At 45.7% G+C, this 19300-nt stretch overlaps 1 protein-coding gene across 1 annotated transcript in view; it reads left to right on the top strand.

Annotated features, from left to right (window-relative positions):
• Positions 1-19300, top strand: part of LOC140390477 (butyrophilin subfamily 1 member A1-like) — a 104586-nt gene that overhangs the window by 30616 nt on the left and 54670 nt on the right. The window contains exon 5 of the mRNA XM_072475640.1: positions 5513-5797. Coding sequence (XP_072331741.1) covers positions 5513-5797 — 285 coding nt within the window. The remainder of the gene's footprint in view (positions 1-5512; positions 5798-19300) is intronic.

Raw genomic sequence — 19300 nt, 5'->3', positions numbered from 1 at the left:
TGCTTTGCCGTTTCGCCCATGGCAACGCTTCCCCAGCTGGGTCGGGGGCCATGTTCAGGGAATATCTTTTTCATGCAGAACAACGAAGGGGCAATGTCGGGAGCCTGTCTGTGATGTCTTCTGAGAATACCGAGGATTCCGTGTCCAGATCCAAGGCCGAGTCATCCATGTCCTGCTGGCCCTGGCATAGGTTCCTGGTCGGAGTTGCTTCCTGACTAAAGGATTGAAAACAGGGTGGTGAAGCAGATTCATCCAGTCTAGCTTCCTCCAGGATGGGATCTCTCCCCTTGAGGTGGTGCACGTGATTCCGCACGGTTCGCTCTCTAGTCCTGACTGTGTAAGAAACAGGCCCCATTTTCTCCTCTGTAGTCCTTGGGTTCCATTGAATACCATCCTGAAATTCCGAACATGAACAGAGTCTCTTGGTTTAAAACCTCAGTCACGCTTTTGGAGATCCTGCTTCAATTGCCAAGGCTCGGGAACGTTAAATTCAGGTGGGTCCGGAGGAGTCAGCCCATTAGAAATTCTGCCGATGCCATCCCGGTTGTGATATGTGGTGTCATTCGGTAACTGATAGTTAGCTTTGTTTCAATGGAACCTACATTCTGTTTCCCAATGTCTTGTTTAAACATCTGGATTACCCGCAGTAGGAGCATTTTCAGAGAATGAGTATTGAGCTGGCTTTTATTTGGGGATTTTCCCCCACCTAATTCCAGTTCAGCTAACACAAAGACACGGAGAGAACAACTCTGGTTAAGATGGCTTTACTTTCCAAGCTTGGTTTAACGCAAGTGATTTGGCTAAACGGCAAAACCACTCTGCTTTACATTGCTTCAGGTTCAACAGTTATACAATTTCCAAAATTCAGTAGCCCACCCCTGTTGGACTTAATCCAATCCTTGCTGTTATAGATTTTACCTTGGCCAACGAATTTTACTTTAGGCAGCATGGTGACTGCGTGATCAACTAGTGATTTCGCCCCATCCTGTTCCCTGGTCATCTGTTGTTTTTCTAGACCCTCACGTCCGCTGTCTCTTGCTCTCCCCTACTCCTGTCTCTTATCTTAGTGTGGTCCCTGTTCGTACCATTGTTTGTCTGAGCACAGGTTGCTGGAGTTGCTGATAACTGCTTATTCAGCTGGCTCTGTTATTGCTAACCACATTATTGCTCTCTGTCTTAGGAATGTAGCCAAGTTAGCTAGCTTAAATCCCATCATACATTGCGACCACTATGATTAGCAAGAATTTAAATGCCTGTTACTACTGTGTTCTAAGAATCCATGTTTAATGGTTAATAATGATTACTGGATATATTTTCTATGATTAGTTTCAATCCTCAATAAACTAACTTATGTAGAGATATTCGAGTGTTATCCGAGCTATCCTGTTTTAAGGAGTCTCATCTCAGGATTCTTATTTTCTTATAATCGCCAGAAGTTTTTAGCCTGCCACGCAAGACAACATTACATAGTTTTGCCAGCGTGGGGTCCCTTTGTGTGGATTTGTGCAGCCATCGTGGGTCGGGGGTCTATGAAATTTAACGTCAATGTGACTTTGTCCGTCACTGGCGGGAATGTGGGGGTTTACAGGTTGTGGGAGTCGGCTGAGGGCATCTGCATGCATGATCTGTGCTCCTGGACGGTGTTCAAAGGTGTATCCATAAGCTGCCAACAGCAGTGGCCAGCATCAGGTTCTGGCTGAGGCTGTTGGACTCATTAAAGAGGCCAAGTAAGGGCTTATGGTCTGTGATCACTGTGAAATGATGCCCGTAGATGTACTGGTGAAATTTCTTTGCTGCCTTTTCCACGACCAGTCGTTCCTTCTCTATTTGCACAGAGCGGCGCTTTGCATCGACCAGGGTTCTGGATGGGTATGCTATCAGCCTTTCTGTCCCATTGTCCCAGCAGTGGGACACCACCGCCCCAATGCCATACGTGGAGGCGTCATATGTGAGGACGAGGGGTCTTGGTGGATCGCAGTGCGTCAATCGCTTAGATGCTGTTAACTGCCGTTTCACTCTCGCGGCGCTTTCCATGCCCATTTATGGATTTTCTTCAGTAGCCCATGTAGGGGTGCCAAGGTAGCCTAGTTTGGGATGAACTTCCCATAATAACTGGGCCTCAAAAATAACCTCAGCTCAATGGTGTTTTCAGGTGTCGGTGCCTCCCTGATAGCCTGGACTTTATCCTCCATCGGGGTAACCCATCCTTATCAACCCGGTATCCGAGGTACATGACCTTTTTCCCCTGTCAGGTGGACACCCCATCGGAGAACCTCTTCCACGTTGACAGGTGTTCCCAGTTGTTGGCAGCTGAAATGAGCACATTGTCCAGTAGACAGCCTGGGAAAACCCTGGAGGATGTTTCCATCACCGTTGAAAAATCACACACGCTGATCCCAAAAGGGGAGCCAGGTGTACTCGTACAACCATCTGTGGGTGTTGATGGTGACATACTGCCGTGATACCGCGTCTAACTCCACCGGAAGTACACTTGGCTCAAGTCGAGGTTAGTGAACGAGTGACTCACTGGCCAACTTTGCGTACAGATCTTCTATGTGTGGCTAAGTGTGTTGGTCCAAACAAGAGGCCCTTTTACTGTTTTCTAATAATCGCCACACAGGTGGACGGACTTGACTAGTTTCCGCACCGGGACCACTGGTGCTGCAGATTCTGCAAACTGGACCGGGCGTATGATGTCCAAGCTCTCTAGCCGGCCCAATCTGTCGTCTACTTTTGTATCAGGGTGTCTGGGACCGGTTGGGCCCTGGAGTATTTAGGCTGGGCTTCTGGGCTAACATTGTATTTCCCATGCCCTCCTGGAAAACATCCGGGCTTCCTACAGACCGCCAGTCTCCATCCAGAAGATTTTTTGCCAGTTCAGCCAGGCTGTTTGTAACAAATTGTGGCTTAAAAGACAGGGTCTGGGTCCTTGAACCACTACCACTGGCAGCCTAACCGACTGTTATCTGCAGTGATCTGGGTCACTATGGTAGTGATGATGGTTAATGGTTCCCTGGTGGCTAGCCGGGCTTTGGTATCACTCAAACCCAGGGCCAGAATTCCCATATGGAGCCTACGGAAAGTTTGTTGTCCAACAATCGAGACAGCAGCACCTGTGTAAATTTCCATATCCAGGGGGTGACCGTTGACTTGAAGCTTTATCCTAAATTGGGCTACTTGGGGACAATGGTACAATTTAGCCGCATCAGGCCTTCCTCCTCGGAGGGGGCAATAATTAAAGCCCTGGCTCAGGACGTCTGTGTCACCTGGCCAGGTCGATGCGTTCACTGTCCCCCTTTTCCGCCTCTCGTGGGAGAGTGACAAATCTATGGCCCCTTTCAGCTCCAAGGCTGGCTCCACTTGTCGCTTCCTCTGGGTTATCATATTGTTGATTTCACACACAAAACAATTTCATAACATCTCTGGGAGGGATGGACCGAAGTCACAATGTTCCGCTAACTTACGAAGGAGCGTCAGAAAATCCCAGGGTTTGACCGGCAGCACTGAACCAGTACCTCTGTATTATTACAGACGGCTTGGGGTCGCAATGACAAGTGAACATAGGGTCACAGGATGTACGGGTGTCCCTGCAAGGCAATCCCCCAGGTGCCCTCTGGCCTCAGCTGACCCATCAGCGGGATGGGCGTACTCCAGCGCAACCAGTGTCATCTTATTGGCTGGGATGAGTGTATGTGGGGAGTGTGATGTGTATATGCAGCTGCACGGACCCCCCCCCCCCCCCGTTACTCCTCCAGCCCTGGCAGAAGCCATCCCACACAGTCAGTCAGCAAACTACGACGATGTTGGACCCCCCCCCCCCCCCCCCGTAGCCACGGCGCCTGTTAACGATTTTTAAAAGCACAAGTGAACCCCGCAATCGGTAATTCGCCCCAGTGGAGGCGGAGCATCGGGAGGCCCCAGAGAATACTGGGTCAGGCCCGCTAATATGCCAACGGTGTTTACTGTATGTGCGTTCTGAAACGCATTGACGCTGCTGTTGAGGCACTGGAGAATTGTGATTTGGCGTCAAACCGGTGCCCGCCACGATTTTGGTGTCAAAATCAACTCCGCCCAATTGCGTTTCCCGATTCGGGCATCAGCCGACGGAGAATCCTGCCCATAATCTTTCAGACTTCAGACAACACACACGTTAACACTCCCGAGTTCAGAGTGCAGAGCAGGAATGATCCCAAGTCCAAAAAGCACGCACGAAGCAGTTACCTTCCGATGACACTCTAGTAGTTCAATTCAGTCAACTCAGTAAGTTAAACCTTCTGAGCTCAGACAATACAAGACCCTTCAAATATGTGACCCCATCATAGATTATCATAGAATTTACAGTGCAGAAGGAGGCCATTCGGCCCATCGAATCTGCACCGGCTCTTGGAAAGAGCACCCTACCCAAGGTCAACACCTCCACCCTATCCCCATAACCCAGTAACCCCACCCAACACTAAGGGCAATTTATCATGGCCAATCCACCTAAACTGCACATCTTTGGACTGTGGGAGGAAACCGGAGCACCCGGAGGAAACCCACGCACACACTGGGAGGATGTGCAGACTCCGCACAGACAGTGACCCAAGCCGGAATTGAACCTGGGACCCTGGAGCTGTGAAGCAATTGTGCTATCCTCAAGGCTACCGTGCTGCCCACTTGTTATATGATTGTTATAATGTCACCGTTTGTCTTTGTGCTGGGAAACTGTCATCAGACAAGTTGGCGCATGTTCAGAAGGTAACATCATTGGGTTAACTGAATATTGGAGTATCCACTCATAACTCTGTCACATAATTTAGTTGCACATTTTAGTTTCAAATAAGAGTCAAAATCCATGGGCATTTCTAAGGAATCTTTTTCTAGATGATGCAAAATCTCAGTGGAAAGTGGAAAGTTGTTTTGTGTGTCCATAACGTACTGGTGTCAATATCAGAAATCCCAGTATTTCCACTTACATAGAACAGTACAGCACAGTACAGGCCCTTCAGCCCACGATGTTGTGCTGACCATTTATCCTCATCCAAGATCAACCTAACCTCCACCCCTTCAATTTACTGCTGTCCATGTGGCTGTCTATAGAACATAGAATGATTTGTACCCTGTGCCAGGTAGACTACTTTCCCAGGACAATATCCTGGATAAAGTGAACCCACAATGTGATATTTGATTGTGGACAATTGGAAAATTGCCCAGGTAAGTCCTATCTTCAAAAAAAAATAGGACAAATCCAACCCAACCATTACCCCATCAGCCTACTTCCAATCATCAGTAAACTAATGGAAGGGGTCATCAGAATGAATTCAACTGGTGAGGTGAGAGTGACTCTCATTAACGTAAAGCAGCGTTGAATCAAGAGTGGAACTGAAGAGTTCAAGTAAAACTGAGGTCAATGTGATAGTCTGTGTCAGCACAGTGAGTTACAATATTACTTAACAGATCAAAATGATTATGGATTTTTGAAATTAAACAAAATGAGCAATAGTTTGAATTCCTGATTAAATCCTAATTACAGGTTTTGGACACCGGCCTTGGATTCACCTGGAGGAAAACAACAAAGACGGACTTCGTATTGTGTGTAAATCAGATGGATGGTATCCTGATCCAGTGATACGGTGGGAGGATGGGAATGGACAGGATGTGACAGCACAGTCTGAATGTGAATTCCTAAAGGACTCCAGAGGCCTTATTACTGCCCAGAGTCATATTGATGTCACAAGTGACTCAGTAAACAGGTTTTCATGTTTCATGGAAAACCGGTTATTGAGGAAAAGTCGAGAGGCCCATGTCCAGATATCAGGTAGGTGCATGTTTAGTCACCAGTTTGTTACAATAAATATTTGCTGACAATATTTCTCCGCTCCTGAAGGCACTAAATCAGACAGAGTGAGTTGGATGTTGAGATAATGGCAACGTTGATCGTCATCTTCCAAAATTCTACAGATTCAGAAATGGTTCCTGCAGACTGGAACAAAGAACAAAGAAAATTACAGCACAGGAACAGGCCCTTCGGCCCTCCCAGCCTGCGCCGATCCAGATCCTTTATCTAAACCTGTCACCTATTTTCCAAGGGTCTACTTCCCTCTGTTCCCCGCCCGTTCATATATCTGTCTAGATGCATCTTAAATGATACTATTGTGCCCGCCTCTACCACGTCCGCTGGCAAAGCATTCCAGGCACCCACCACCCTCTGCATAAAAAGCTTTCCACGCACATCTCCCTTAAACTTTCCCCCTCTCACCTTGAAATCGTGACCCCTTGTAATTGACACCCCCACTCTTGGAAAAAGCTTGTTGCTATTCACCCTGTCCATACCTCTCATAATTTTGTAGACCTCAATCAGGTCCCCCCTCAACCTCCGTCTTTCCAACGAAAACAATCCTAATCTACTCAACCTTTCTTCATAGCTAGCACCCTCCATACCAGGCAACATCCTGGTGAACCTCCTCTGCACCCTCTCTAAAGCATCCACATCCTTCTGGCAATGTGGCGACCAGAACTGCACGCAGTATTCCAAATATGGCCTAACCAAAGTCCTATACAACTGTAACATGACATGCCAACTCTTGTACTCAATACCCTGTCCGATGAAGGCAAGCATGCTGTATGCCTTCTTGACCACTCTATCGACCTGCGTTGCCACCTTCAGGGTACAATGGACCTGAACTCCCAGATCTCTCTGTACATCAATTTTCCCCAGGACTCTTCCATTGACCGTATAGTCCGCTCTTGAATTAGATCTTCCAAAATGCATCACCTCGCATTTGCCTGGATTGAACTCCATCTGCCATTTCTCTGCCCAACTCTCCAATCTATTTATATTTTGCTGTATTCGCTGACAGTCCTCCTCGCTATCTGCAACTCCACCAATCTTAGTATCATCTGCAAACTTGCTAATCAGACCACCTATACCTTCGTCCAGATCATTTATGTATATCACAAACAACAGTAGTCCGAGCACGGATCCCTGTGGAATACCACTAGTCACCTTTCTCCATTTTGAGACACTCCCTTCCACCACTACTCTCTGTCTCCTGTTGCCCAGCCAATTCTTTATCCATCTAGCTAGTACACCCTGAACCCCATACAACTTCACTTTTTCCATCAACCTGCCATGGGAAACTTTATTAAACGCCTTACTGAAGTCCATGTATATGACATCTACAGCCCTTCCCTCATCAATTAACTTTGTCACTTCTTCAAAGAATTCTTTACGGTTTGTAAGACATGACCTTCCCTGCACAAAACCATGCTGGCTATCACTGATAAGTCTATTTTCTTCCAAATGTGAATAGATCCTATCCCTCCGTATCTTCTCCAACAGTTTTCCTACCACTGACGTCAAGCTCACAGGTCTATAATTCCCTGGATTATCCCTGCTACCCTTCTTAAACAAAGGGACAACATTAGCAATTCTCCAGTCCTCCGGGACCTCACCTGTGCTCAAGGATGCTGCAAAGATATCTGTTAAGGCCCCAGCTATTTCGTCCCTCGCTTTCCTCAGTAACCTGGGATAGATCCCATCCGGACCCTGGGGACTTGTCCACCTTAATGCCTTTTAGAATACCCAAAACTTCCCCCTTCCTTATGCCGACTTGACCTAGAGTATTCAAACATCCATCCTTGGCCTCAACATCCGTCATGTCCCTCTCCTTGGTGAATACTGATGCAAAGTACTCATTAAGAATCTCACCCATTTTCCTCTCACTCCACGCATAAATTCCCTCTTTTGTCTTTGAGTGGACCAATCCTTTCTCCAGTTACCCTCTTGCTCCTTATATACGAATAAAAGGCTTTGGGATTTTCCTTAACCCTGTTAGCCAAAGATATTTCATGACCCCTTTCAGCCCTCTTTATTTCGCATTTGAGATTTGACCTACTTTCCCGATATCCCTCCAAAGCTTCTTCAGTTTTAAGTCGCCTAGATCTTATGTATGCTTCCTTTTTCATCTTAACTCGTCTCACAATTCCACCCATCATCCATGGTTCCCTAATCTTGCCATTTCTATCCCTCATTTTCACAGGGACATGTCTGTCCTGCACTCTAATCAACCTTTCCTTCAAAGACTCCCACATTTCAAATGTGGATTTACCCTTAAAGAGCTGCTCCCAATCCTGCCGAATTTTGTTATACTTGGCCTTTCCCCAATTTAGCACTCTTCCTTTAGGACCACTCTCGTCTTTGTCCATGAGTATTCTAATACTTAGGGAATTGTGATCGCTATTCCCAAAGTAATCACCGACTGAAACTTCAACCACCTGGCCGGGATCATTCTCCAATACCAGGTACAATATGGCCCCTTCCCGAGTTGGACTATTTACATACTGCTCTAAAAAAACTCTCCTGGATGCTCCTTACAAATTCTGCTCCATCTACGCCTCCAACACTCCATGAGTTCCATTCAATGTTGGGGAAGTTAAAATCTCCCATCACGACCACCCTATTGCTCCTACATTTTTCTATAATCTGTCTACATATTTGTACCTCTACTTCACGCTTGCTTTTGGGAGGCCTGTAGTAAAGTCCCAACAATGTTACTGCACCCTTCCTATTTCTTAGCTCTATCCATATTGCATCAGTGCTGGAATCCTCCATCGTGCCCTCCTTAATCATAGCTGTGATATCATCTCTGAACAGTAATGCAACTCCTCCAACCCTTTTACCTCCCTCTCTATCCCTCCTGAAGCATCAATACCCTGGAATATTTAGTTGCCAGTCTTGCCCTTCCCTCAACCAAGTCTCCGTAATACCGATAACATCATATTCCCAGGTACCAATCCAAGCCCTAAGTTCATCTGCCTTACCTGCTACACTTCTTGCATTAAAACAAATGCACCTCAGACCACCTGTCCCTTTGCGTTCATCATCTCTTCCCTGTCTACTCTTCCCCTTAGTCACATTGAGTTTATTATCTAGTACCTTACTGGCTTTAGTTGCTGCCTATTTACTGACCTCTCACTTCCTAATCTGGTTCCCATTCCCCTGCCACATTAGTTTAAAACCTCCCCAACAGTGTTAGCAAAAGCACCCCCTAGGACATTGGCTCCAGTCCTGCCCAGATGTAGACCATCCCATTTGTAATGGTCCCACCACCCCCAGAACCGGTTCCAATGTCCCAAAAATCTGAACCCCTCCCTCCTGCACCATCTCTCAAGCCACTTATTCATTCTGACTATTCTTGAATTTCTACTCTGACTGTCTCGTGGCACTGGTAGCAATCCTGAGATTACTACCTTTTGAGGTCCTACTTTTTAACTTATCTCCTAACTCCCTAAATTCTGATTGTGGGACCGCATCCCGTTTTTTACCTATATCGTTGGTGCCTATATGCACCGCAAGGTAACAAATTTAAGAAAGGAGAGAGAGGGAAAAGAGGAAACTGCAGACTTGTAAGCCTGACATCAGTGGTTGGGAACAGAGGTGCAGTACCAAATATTGAGGTGCATGAGCTCGAAGAAAATGGGCATATTTTATCATCCTTTGCACAGTGATATTTGTGGCGGGTGGGATCAGAGAATCCAGTGGAAGCCAAAACATTGGAATTCTGCCAGGGAGAAAGATTTATTGGAAGGCAGAGCCTAGTAATCCAGATGTGGAGATGCCTGCGTTGGACTGGGGTGAGCACAGTAAGAAGTTTTACAACATCAGGTTAAAATCCAACATGTTTGTTTCAAACACTAGCTTTCACCTGACAAAGGGGCAGTGCTCCGAAAGCTAGTGTTTGAAATAAACATGTTGGACTTTAACCTGGTGTTGTAAGACTTCTTACTATAGTAATCCCGAGACCGAGGTTTTGATCTGGAGACCTGGGTTTGAATCCCACCATGGCAGATGGTGAAATTTGAATTGAATAAGATCCTGGAATTACAAGTCTAATGGTGACCATGAAACACGAATGTCCTTTAGGGAAGGAAATCTGCTGTTCTTACTCCAGATCCACAGCAATGTAGGTGACTCTTAAATGCCCCCTCATGGGTGTTATATTGCCACGATTGGTAATATGTTGTATTCTTTGTTGTTTCTTCCAGAATGACACGATGTAGTGTTGACAAAGAATATACCAATCAAAAGATTGAAACAAAACTAATTTATTATTACAGCGCTAATTAAATACAGCTCGAACACTCTACTGTCATGTGATTATCGAAAGGAACAAATGTAATATCGGTACATATTACATGATATGCATATGAAGTTAACATGTGAGTGAAAAGAATTATAATTAAACCGTCCAACAGTTATGATTCACAAATTGAGTCTGTCCGGCTTCCTTCTAATCCTTGACGATCTTCTTAAACCTTGAAGAGAAGTGTCAGAAGATTTTAGCGTCGTCTGTGAATCTTCAATAACTTTGGAAGACGTCATTGTGTTGTGAAAAAGACTTTCACGTAGTTGAAGATCTGGAAACATTTTGCGAGATGGTTTAATTTTCAAAAGTGCTCACCGATTCTGTTGAACAATGGGACCTTAATTTGTTTGAATGATATAGGAGCGTGATGCTGCCTAACATTACTCCAGCAATAGCAGACCAACCTCCATCAGGAATTTCAATCCTGATTTGGATCTCTTGGAGTCTGTTTCCAGTGTAGTTGCATGTTGATCGTAGTATTGTCGTTGCATGTCTTGTTGACGTTGCATCTTTTTAATTACGGGCAGATGATGTGGATCAGGTAGTCTAATGGACGGAAGAGTAGTACTAAACTCCCTGTTCATCAACAATTGAGCTGGTGATAAACCCGTAGCAAGTGGAGTTGCTCTGTCGTTAAGTAAAGCAAGATTTATGTCAGCATGAGAATCAAAGGATTTATGTAGAAGTTGCTTTATTTTTTTATTTAAAAAAAGAAAAAATGTTTTTTATTCTCCTTTTTCACATTTTCTCCCACATTTGCATCCATCAACAATAAACAATAATCAGCAAGATATGTCAGTCCCCATAATAACAACGTTCCCATCTACCCACCAACCCCCAAACCTCAACCCGCATGTTTACATAAACAAATGACAAAAAGGAATCCGGGATTACCCGTAGTCACCCTTAATCTTACACAGCTCCCTCCCCCACCCCAGGTCTCCAGCTCCTCCCGTCCACTGCCTCTTGTAAAACTCCTCCTCCCAACCTCTGTTCCTTCCCCCCAACTTTCCACCCCGGCTAGACCACTCGGACCCTGTTCTGCCAGGCTCCGATGGCCGCAGCCCCCCCCCCCCCCCCCTCCCCCACTCCCGTTCTCTGGCCGGCTTAAACTGGCCAGTGTGGACCCCGCCCGGGTCCCTTTCCCACTTGCCCGGCTCTAGGAAAGCCCAAAGATGTCCTTTTAGCACACAAACCCCGCATATCCACCTACACCCCAGAGAACCCTCATTTCGAGTTAAAGTCCCGTCCCTTCCCTTGAGAAGTTGCTTTATTATGTGAACCACTTTCTCAACTTTTCCATTCGATTGTGGATAATGCGGACTTGATGTGATGTGAGCAAAATTATATCCTTTGGTGAATTCAGTCCATTCATGACTATTAAAACACGGTCCGTTTTCAGACATGCCAGTGTTCGGAATACCATGTCCCACAAAGATTTAATGTGTAACCTTGATAACCGATCTGGAAGTCCAGTCTGACAACATGATGACTTGTCGTCATAATTTGATAAATACCTATGATTAACACATAATCACGACCATTGAAATGAAACAAGTCGATTCCTACTTTTGACCAAGGAGTCTTCTCCAATGCTCGTGGTCGAAGTTTTTCTTTGCATTGTGCAGGTTGGTATTTTTGACATGTTTCATACTCGAGAATAAGATTTGTGATGTCTCGGTTGCTACCTGGCCAATACACACCTCGTCTTGCTCTTCTCTTGCATTTTTCTATGCCGAGGTGACCTTCATGTTCCTGTCTTAGAATCATGGGTCTAAGTGACATAGGAATCACTATGCGATCGAGTCGGAGTAACAGTCCATCAACAACTGTAAATTCTGCTTTTATGCTTCTATATTTAGAACAATGTCCTTTAGGCCAACCATTGTTTAAATGGTCTATGGCATGAAGTAACATTGAATCTTTCTTGGCCTCATCATGGATGCGTTTCAGTTTGTCGTCGGAGGCAGGTAAGGTTTCAGCTCGAAGCTGCACTTGAGCTTCTATGTACTGAATAAATTCAGGTGGTTGCTCTTCTGAGAGAACAGAAAGTGATAACGCGTCAGCAATTATCAATTCTTGCCTCGAGTATATACAGGTCCAAAGTTGTATCTACATAGCTTCATCAGGATACGCTGTAACCTTGGTGTCATATCATTCAAATCCTTGTGAATGATGTGAACAAGTGGTCTGTGATCAGTCTCGACTGTGAATGTAGATAGGCCAGATACATAGTCGTGAAACTTGAGAATTCCAGTTAGTAAGCCTAAACATTCCTTTTGTACCTGAGCATACCGTTGTTCAGTAGGTGTCATTGCTCTTGAAGCATAAGCTACTGGTGACCATGAAAAATTGTCATCTCTTTATCGAAGAACTGCTCCAATTCCACTTTGACTTGCATCCGTTGAGATTTTTGATTCTCCGTCGGGGCCAAAGAAAGAAAGAAGAGGTGCAGGAGTCAATTGTGGCTTTAGATCGATCCATTCATTTTGATGACTGTCAGTCCATAAAAATGTGGTAGACTGTTTGATGAGCTGTCGCAAAGCAGTACTTCTGAACGAGAAGTTGGGAATGAGCTTCCCCAGAAAACTGACAACACCTAAGAATCTCAACACAGCTTTCTTGTCCTCTGGGACTTTCATTTTCTGTATGGCAGCAATCTTGTTGTCGTCAGGTCGCACACCATGTTCCAAAATTTGACCTCCAAGAAACTTCAGAGTTGAGATACCAAAATGACATTTGGCTCTATTCAGTTTTAAACCAAATTTTTACATAGATAGATTTTTTACATAGAATTTACAGTGCAGAAGGAGGCCATTCGGCCCATCGAGTCTGCACCGGCTCTTGGAAAGAGCACCCTACCCAAGTCCACACCTCCACCCCATCCCCATAACCCCACCCAGCACTAAGGGCAATTTTGGACACTAAGGGCAATTTAGCATAGCCAATCCACCTAACCTGCACATCTTTGGACTGTGGGAGGAAACCGGAGCACCCGGAGGAAACCCACGCAGACACGGGGAGAACGTGCAAACTCCGCACAGACAGTGACCCAGCGGGGAATCGAACCTGGGACCCTGGAGCTGTGAAGCAATTGTGCTAACCACCATGCTACCGTGCTGCCCTTGTACAAATTTATGTACTCGTTGGAAGACTTGCAACAGCCTTGCATTGTGCTCTTCTCGTGTAGATGACTAGACAATGATGTCATCCGTGTAAACACGTACACCTTCAATACCTTCAGTCATTTGCTCCACCACTCAATGAAATATCTCCGATGCTGAAATGATACCAAACGGCATTCTGTTGAAACACAATCGACCAAACGGTGTGTTGAACGTACACAACTTCTTGCGTCATCTAACTGCATTTGTCAAAATCCTCTGGAGGCATCCAGTTTGGAATAAGTTTTAGCATTCGCCAGTTCGCTGGTGATTTCTTCATGCTTGGGTATTGGACAGTGCTCTCGCTTAATATTTTTATTAAGATCTTTTGGATCGATGCATATCCTTAATTCCCCAGAAGGTTCTTTACATACACCATTGAACTGACACAGTCAGTCGGTGCTGTTATTTTGGATATTATGCCAAGATTTTGCTTACGTGCAAGTTCTTTCTTTAATCTTTCACAAAGCGATGCAGGAACTCTTGTCGGAGGGTGTACCACTAGATTCGCATCTGGCTTTAATTGCATATTATACTTCTAGGGAAGAGTACCTATGCCTTCAAAGACATGAGGAAAGCGATCAAGAAGCCTTGTATGGCTTCTTGAACAGGTGGAAGAGATGAACTTGTGCTATAAATTCTCTGAATTAGGTGAAGCTCCTTACAGGCTTGCACACCCAAGAGAGAAGATCTGTTCAATTCAACAATCTCAAATCTCAGAGATATGGCAGTGTCGTGATTTGTAACCAATAAATAGCATGATCCCAATGAGGTGATAACACTGCCATTATAATCACGCAATTGACAATTTGTTTTCTTGATTTTAGGAGTTTGATTCAGTTGCGAAAGGTCATGCCTGTTGAGCAAGTTTGCAGAAGCTCCTGTATCAAGTTTAAAAATGATTTCAGAACCATTTACTTGAAGCACTGTGTTCCATTCAGAATCCGTGTTAATAGAAAACAACTACATTAAGAGATTAAACATTTGTGGCATCATATTTTTCAATAATGCCTTCGAAGAAGGAATCTTCTCAGCAGTAAGCATCAATATCATTGGAAAAATGTTCATTCTGATAAGCTTCTCTTGTTGTGTCTGCACTTCTTACATTCATATACACTTTAATTACATTCGCAGATTTCAATTATGTTGCTTTAAGAGATGTCCTGCATTGCACAGCAAAGTGGTTGAGTTTGCCACATTGTGAGCAAATCTTTCCTCGTGCTGGACATTTTTTGTGTGGGTGGGCGTGTCCACAGCGTCCACATGTCATGACGTTCATGTCGTCACGCGTACAGTTCCTTCGTGCATGCTTCTTCCGTCTCGCGTCTTTTTGCGAAGTGAGCATGCGTGGGCCGTGAATGCGCATTGGCAAGATGGCTGCCATCTGAAACGCGCATCTTTCTGAGCTGTACCACAGCATTCTACCTCCAGGCTCATTCTCGCGCCCTTTATTCTCTGCAGAATCTCAAAATATTGACTTTTGGACAATTCATGCATACAACACATTTCAATCGCGTTTTCGAGCTGGAGATTTTTCTGTCTCAGCAAACGTTCCCTGAGCTTATCTATTATTCCAAATACAATTTGATCTCTGATCATTGAATCATTTCGAATGGAGAAATGAGGGGCGGGATTCTCTGACTCCCGCCGGGTCGGAGAATCGGCGGGGAGGGGGGGGGGGGCGTGAATTCCACCCCGCCGCTCCGACACCGCCTGCCGAATTCTCCAGCGCCGTTTTTTTGGGCGGGGGCGGGGATCGCACCACGCCGTTCGGGGGCTGTTCTCAGCGCCCCCGCCGATTCTCCAGGCCCCGATGGGCCGAGCCATCCATTTTCGGCAAGTCCCGTCGGCGTGGATTAGACCAGGTCCATACCGGCGGAACCTGGCTTGGAGGGCGGCCTGCGGAGTCCTCGGGGGAGCGCGGGGGGATCTGGCCCTGGGGTGGGCTGGCCCGTGATCGGGGCCCACCGATCTGCGGGCGGGCCTGTGCCATGGGGGGCACTCTTTCCCTCTGCACCGCCTGTGTAAGGCTCCGCGATGGCCGGCGCAGAGAAGAAACCTCCTGCGCATGCGCAGGAAACACGCCAGCGGTTCTGCGCAGGAGCTAGAACACGCTGGCGCTCCTGCACATGCGCCAACTCGCGCCGGCCGGCGGAGGCCCTTCGGCGCGATTGGCGCGGCGCCAACCACTCCAGCGCCAGCCTCGCCCCCGGATGTGTGGAGGATTCCGCACCTTCCGGGTGGCCCGACGCCGGACTGGTTCACGCCACTCTTTGGCGCCGGTACGGCCCGACCCGCCGATTGCGGGAGAATTCCACCCTACATGTTTGAGCTGAGAGCTTTAGATCAGTCAGGAAGCAATCAATCTACTCCCCATTATTTTGCATCCTTCTCTGAAAGACAAAACGCTCAAATGTTTCATTTATCTGTATCTTGCAGTGAAGATCAAATTTTGCTATGACAACATCAACATCTTATCTTTGACCGTTGCAAATTGAAATGAGTTCGACAGTTCTGTGGCTTGTGGACCAGCCATCATTAGAAATAATGCTAATTTCCGATCATTACTTGCATCAATTAATTCCGATGTCAAGAGATACAACTGAAACTATTGTTTCAACACTGACCAGTTAACATCTAGTTTACCAGTGATCTGGAGTTGGCGTGGAACATGAGCTTTCTCCATGTTTACCAGTGATCCGGAGTTGGCGTGGAACATGAGCTTTCTCCATGTTTACCAGTGACCCGGAGTTGTCCTGGAACATGAGCTTTCTCCATGTTTACCAGTGATCCGGAGATGGCGTGGAACATGAGCTTTCTCCATGTTTACCAGTGATCCGGAGTTGGCGTGGAACATGAGCTTTCTCCATGTTTACCAGTGATCCGGAGTTGTCGTGGAACATGAGCTTTCTCCATGTTTACCAGTGATCCGGAGTTGGCGTGGAACATGAGCTTTCTCCATGTTTACCAGTGATCCGGAGTTGGCGTGGAACATGAGCTTTCTCCATGTTTACCAGTGATCCGGAGTTGGCGTGGAACATGAGCTTTCCCCGTGTTTACCAGTGATCCGGAGTTGGCGTGGAACATGAGCTTTCCCCATGTTTACCAGTGATCCGGAGTTGGCGTGGAACTTGAGCTTTCTCCATGTTTACCAGTGATCCGGAGTTGGCGTGGAACATGAGCTTTCTCCATGTTTACCAGTGATCCGGAGTTGGCGTGGAACATGAGCTTTCTCCATGTTTACCAGTGATCCGGAGTTGGCGTGGAACATGAGCTTTCTCCATGTTTACCAGTGATCCGGAGTTGGCGTGGAACATGAGCTTTCTCCATGTTTACCAGTGATCCGGAGTTGGCGTGGAACATGAGCTTTCTCCATGTTTACCAGTGATCCGGAGTTGGCGTGGAACATGAGCTTTCTCCATGTTTACCAGTGATCCGGAGTTGGCGTGGATCATGAGCTTTCTCCATGTTTACCAGTGATCCGGAGTTGGCGTGGAACATGAGCTTTCTCCATGTTTACCAGTGATCCGGAGTTGGCGTGGAACATGAGCTTTCTCCATGAGTCCTGGATTCTTCGGTGTCTCGCCGTAACAGGTCTGTACGCAGTCTGTTCTTCGAAGTTCGAGTCGCGTCTACTTTTGTTCCTAATAGCTAGATTCTTACTAATCTATCTATACACCTTCAGTAGTAATCCTGTTACTGTGTTATATTACCGTGATTGGTAATATGTTGTATTCTTTGTCTTTCCTTCCAGAATGACCTGATGTCGTGTTGACAAAGAATATACCAAACAAAAGATTGAAACAAAACTAATTTATTCTTACACTACTAATTAAATGAAGTTCGAACACGGTCTTGGTGCTCCTCGTTTGGAGTCAAAATCTTCACGATTTCAATTGACGTGGTCTCTCTGGACTCCTTGGTAGTCCTACTCTGTGCTTCTGTACAGACGAGCTGAGATCGGTCAGTCTCGCTGTGATCCTGCACATCCTGTATGGGAATTGTGATCACATTGTCACTGTTTTCACATACAGTGGGTAATACAGTGGGCAGACTTACATTGTCCTCTTGGTGATTCTGTGAGCTTGGTAGACGTTCATAGTCTGCTTCTGGTTGCTCAGATACGGTGGGTAGACCTTCATGGTCTTGATCATGCATGGCGTTCGCTATGAAGTGTTTGCTTGCTTCCATTTTGGAGTCTGTCAACGAGCTATCTGTGGAGGCTTGCACCGCTCTCTCTGTGGAGTCTTTCGTCGTTCTCTCTGTGGAGTCTTTCGTCGTTCTCTCTGTGGAGTCTTTCGTCGTTCTCTCTGTGGAGTCTTTCGTCGTTCTCTCTGTGGAGTCTTTCGTCGTTCTCTCTGTGGAGTCTTTCGTCGTTCTCTCTGTGGAGTCTTTCGTCGTTCTCTCTGTGGAGTCTTTCGTCGTTCTCTCTGTGGAGTCTTTCGTCGTTCTCTCTGTGGAGTCTTTCGTCGTTCTCTCTGTGGAGTCTTTCGTCGTTCTCTCTGTGGAGTCTTTCGTCGTTCTCTCTGTGGAGTCGTTCTGTACTCTGTGTGGCGTCGTCTTCTTCCTGGGTATTTGACAGGTTGCTGTCATCCAATGTATAGATGATCTGCCATGGCATCATGGTATTGGATTCATCTACAATGAGTAGAGTTGTGTTGAGCTTTGCAACCGTGTTGCTGATGCTATGATCAGCATATCCGAATAACTCAGCCAACTCAGCCATGTCTGAGTAGTATTGTTCGAAAAACATTCACCTTTTTTGTTTCGGATTTGTTATTGTTCTCTTCACTTTGGGTGGTGCAGACTGCTTGTTCCAGGGTGTTGTAGTTATCTTCCACTGCTGGTGTAAGTTCAGGCATTTGAGGTAAGAAAATTGGGTTTTGCAGCTTTAAATTTCTTCTTTTTAATTTTCTGGCATTTCCCCTTTAAGTGGGCGTGGTCCTGGTCTTCTGACATCATGACGCTCATGACGTAAAACGTCGGAATCAATTGCGCATGCGTAATTCGATTTTCCTTTACTGTGCGCATTTTCTTCAACGCGCGTGCGCAGAACCATCTTCGAACGGTGGGATCTTTTCTTTCAACTGCGCCTGCGCTGCTAGCGCATGCGCAAAACGGCTGATTTCAACTGCGCATGCGCGGCTTCTGTTTCCTGCGCATGCGCAGACGCAGATTTTCGTCTTTTGTTCCCTGGGGACTGTAATATGTGCTCCGACGCCATTTTAACATGGATTTCTGCGATTTTATTTTCTGTAAAAAGTTAAAGTTACTTTTTTTTTCACACTGGACTTGTCAATCGCGATTTCCAGAGTTAACCCTTTCTGTTCTGGTAATGATTGGTTGGGTTTCACATCACTCATCCCCGGTGCAATTTTGTCTCCAAGCATTCAATGTCTTAAAGCAGCATTGTTACTGGTGTTACAGTACTCTTCAAATTTTTTCAGTATTACTTCTAAATTAGTGCTGTCTTCGCCTTTCAACAATTTAAAGCCATTATATTTTTCTCTAGCTTTCTGTCCTGCGAGGAGCAGTGCTATTTTAATTTCTTCTGAGGCTGCTTTCAAATCATAAGCTATGATACATATATCGAACATTTGTTTAAAACTTTTCCAGCTACGACTTAAATTACCGGTTGTGTTCAGCTGCGGTGGAGTTCCAACAAGTTTCATTAAATCAGGGAAATCTTCCCACTTCGAATGTCCGCTGTGTTGAGAACTGTACTCTGGACATAATAGGAATGAGTGTCACTGGCAAGTAATGTGTCAAAGAACAATTTTATTGAATCATTATGATTATGTTTTGAAAAATTCTCTTGTAATGTAAAAGTAGAAACAAGTAGAAATAAAGATCATTTGTGGAAAGGAGAAAGCACTTTATAACAGAAGAAAAGAAAGACTGATATTAAATCACAATAATCCCTAAAAATCTGTTCCATGTGAGCTCCCAAAAGAAGATCACCACAGTTTTGGTCTGTTCCATGGCCCTAAATTTGTAAAACTTCCCCTT

Source organism: Scyliorhinus torazame, chromosome 14, assembly GCF_047496885.1.
Source record: "Scyliorhinus torazame isolate Kashiwa2021f chromosome 14, sScyTor2.1, whole genome shotgun sequence".
NCBI classification, from domain to species: domain Eukaryota; kingdom Metazoa; phylum Chordata; class Chondrichthyes; order Carcharhiniformes; family Scyliorhinidae; genus Scyliorhinus; species Scyliorhinus torazame.
This window is presented reverse-complemented; position numbering and strand designations above follow the sequence as displayed.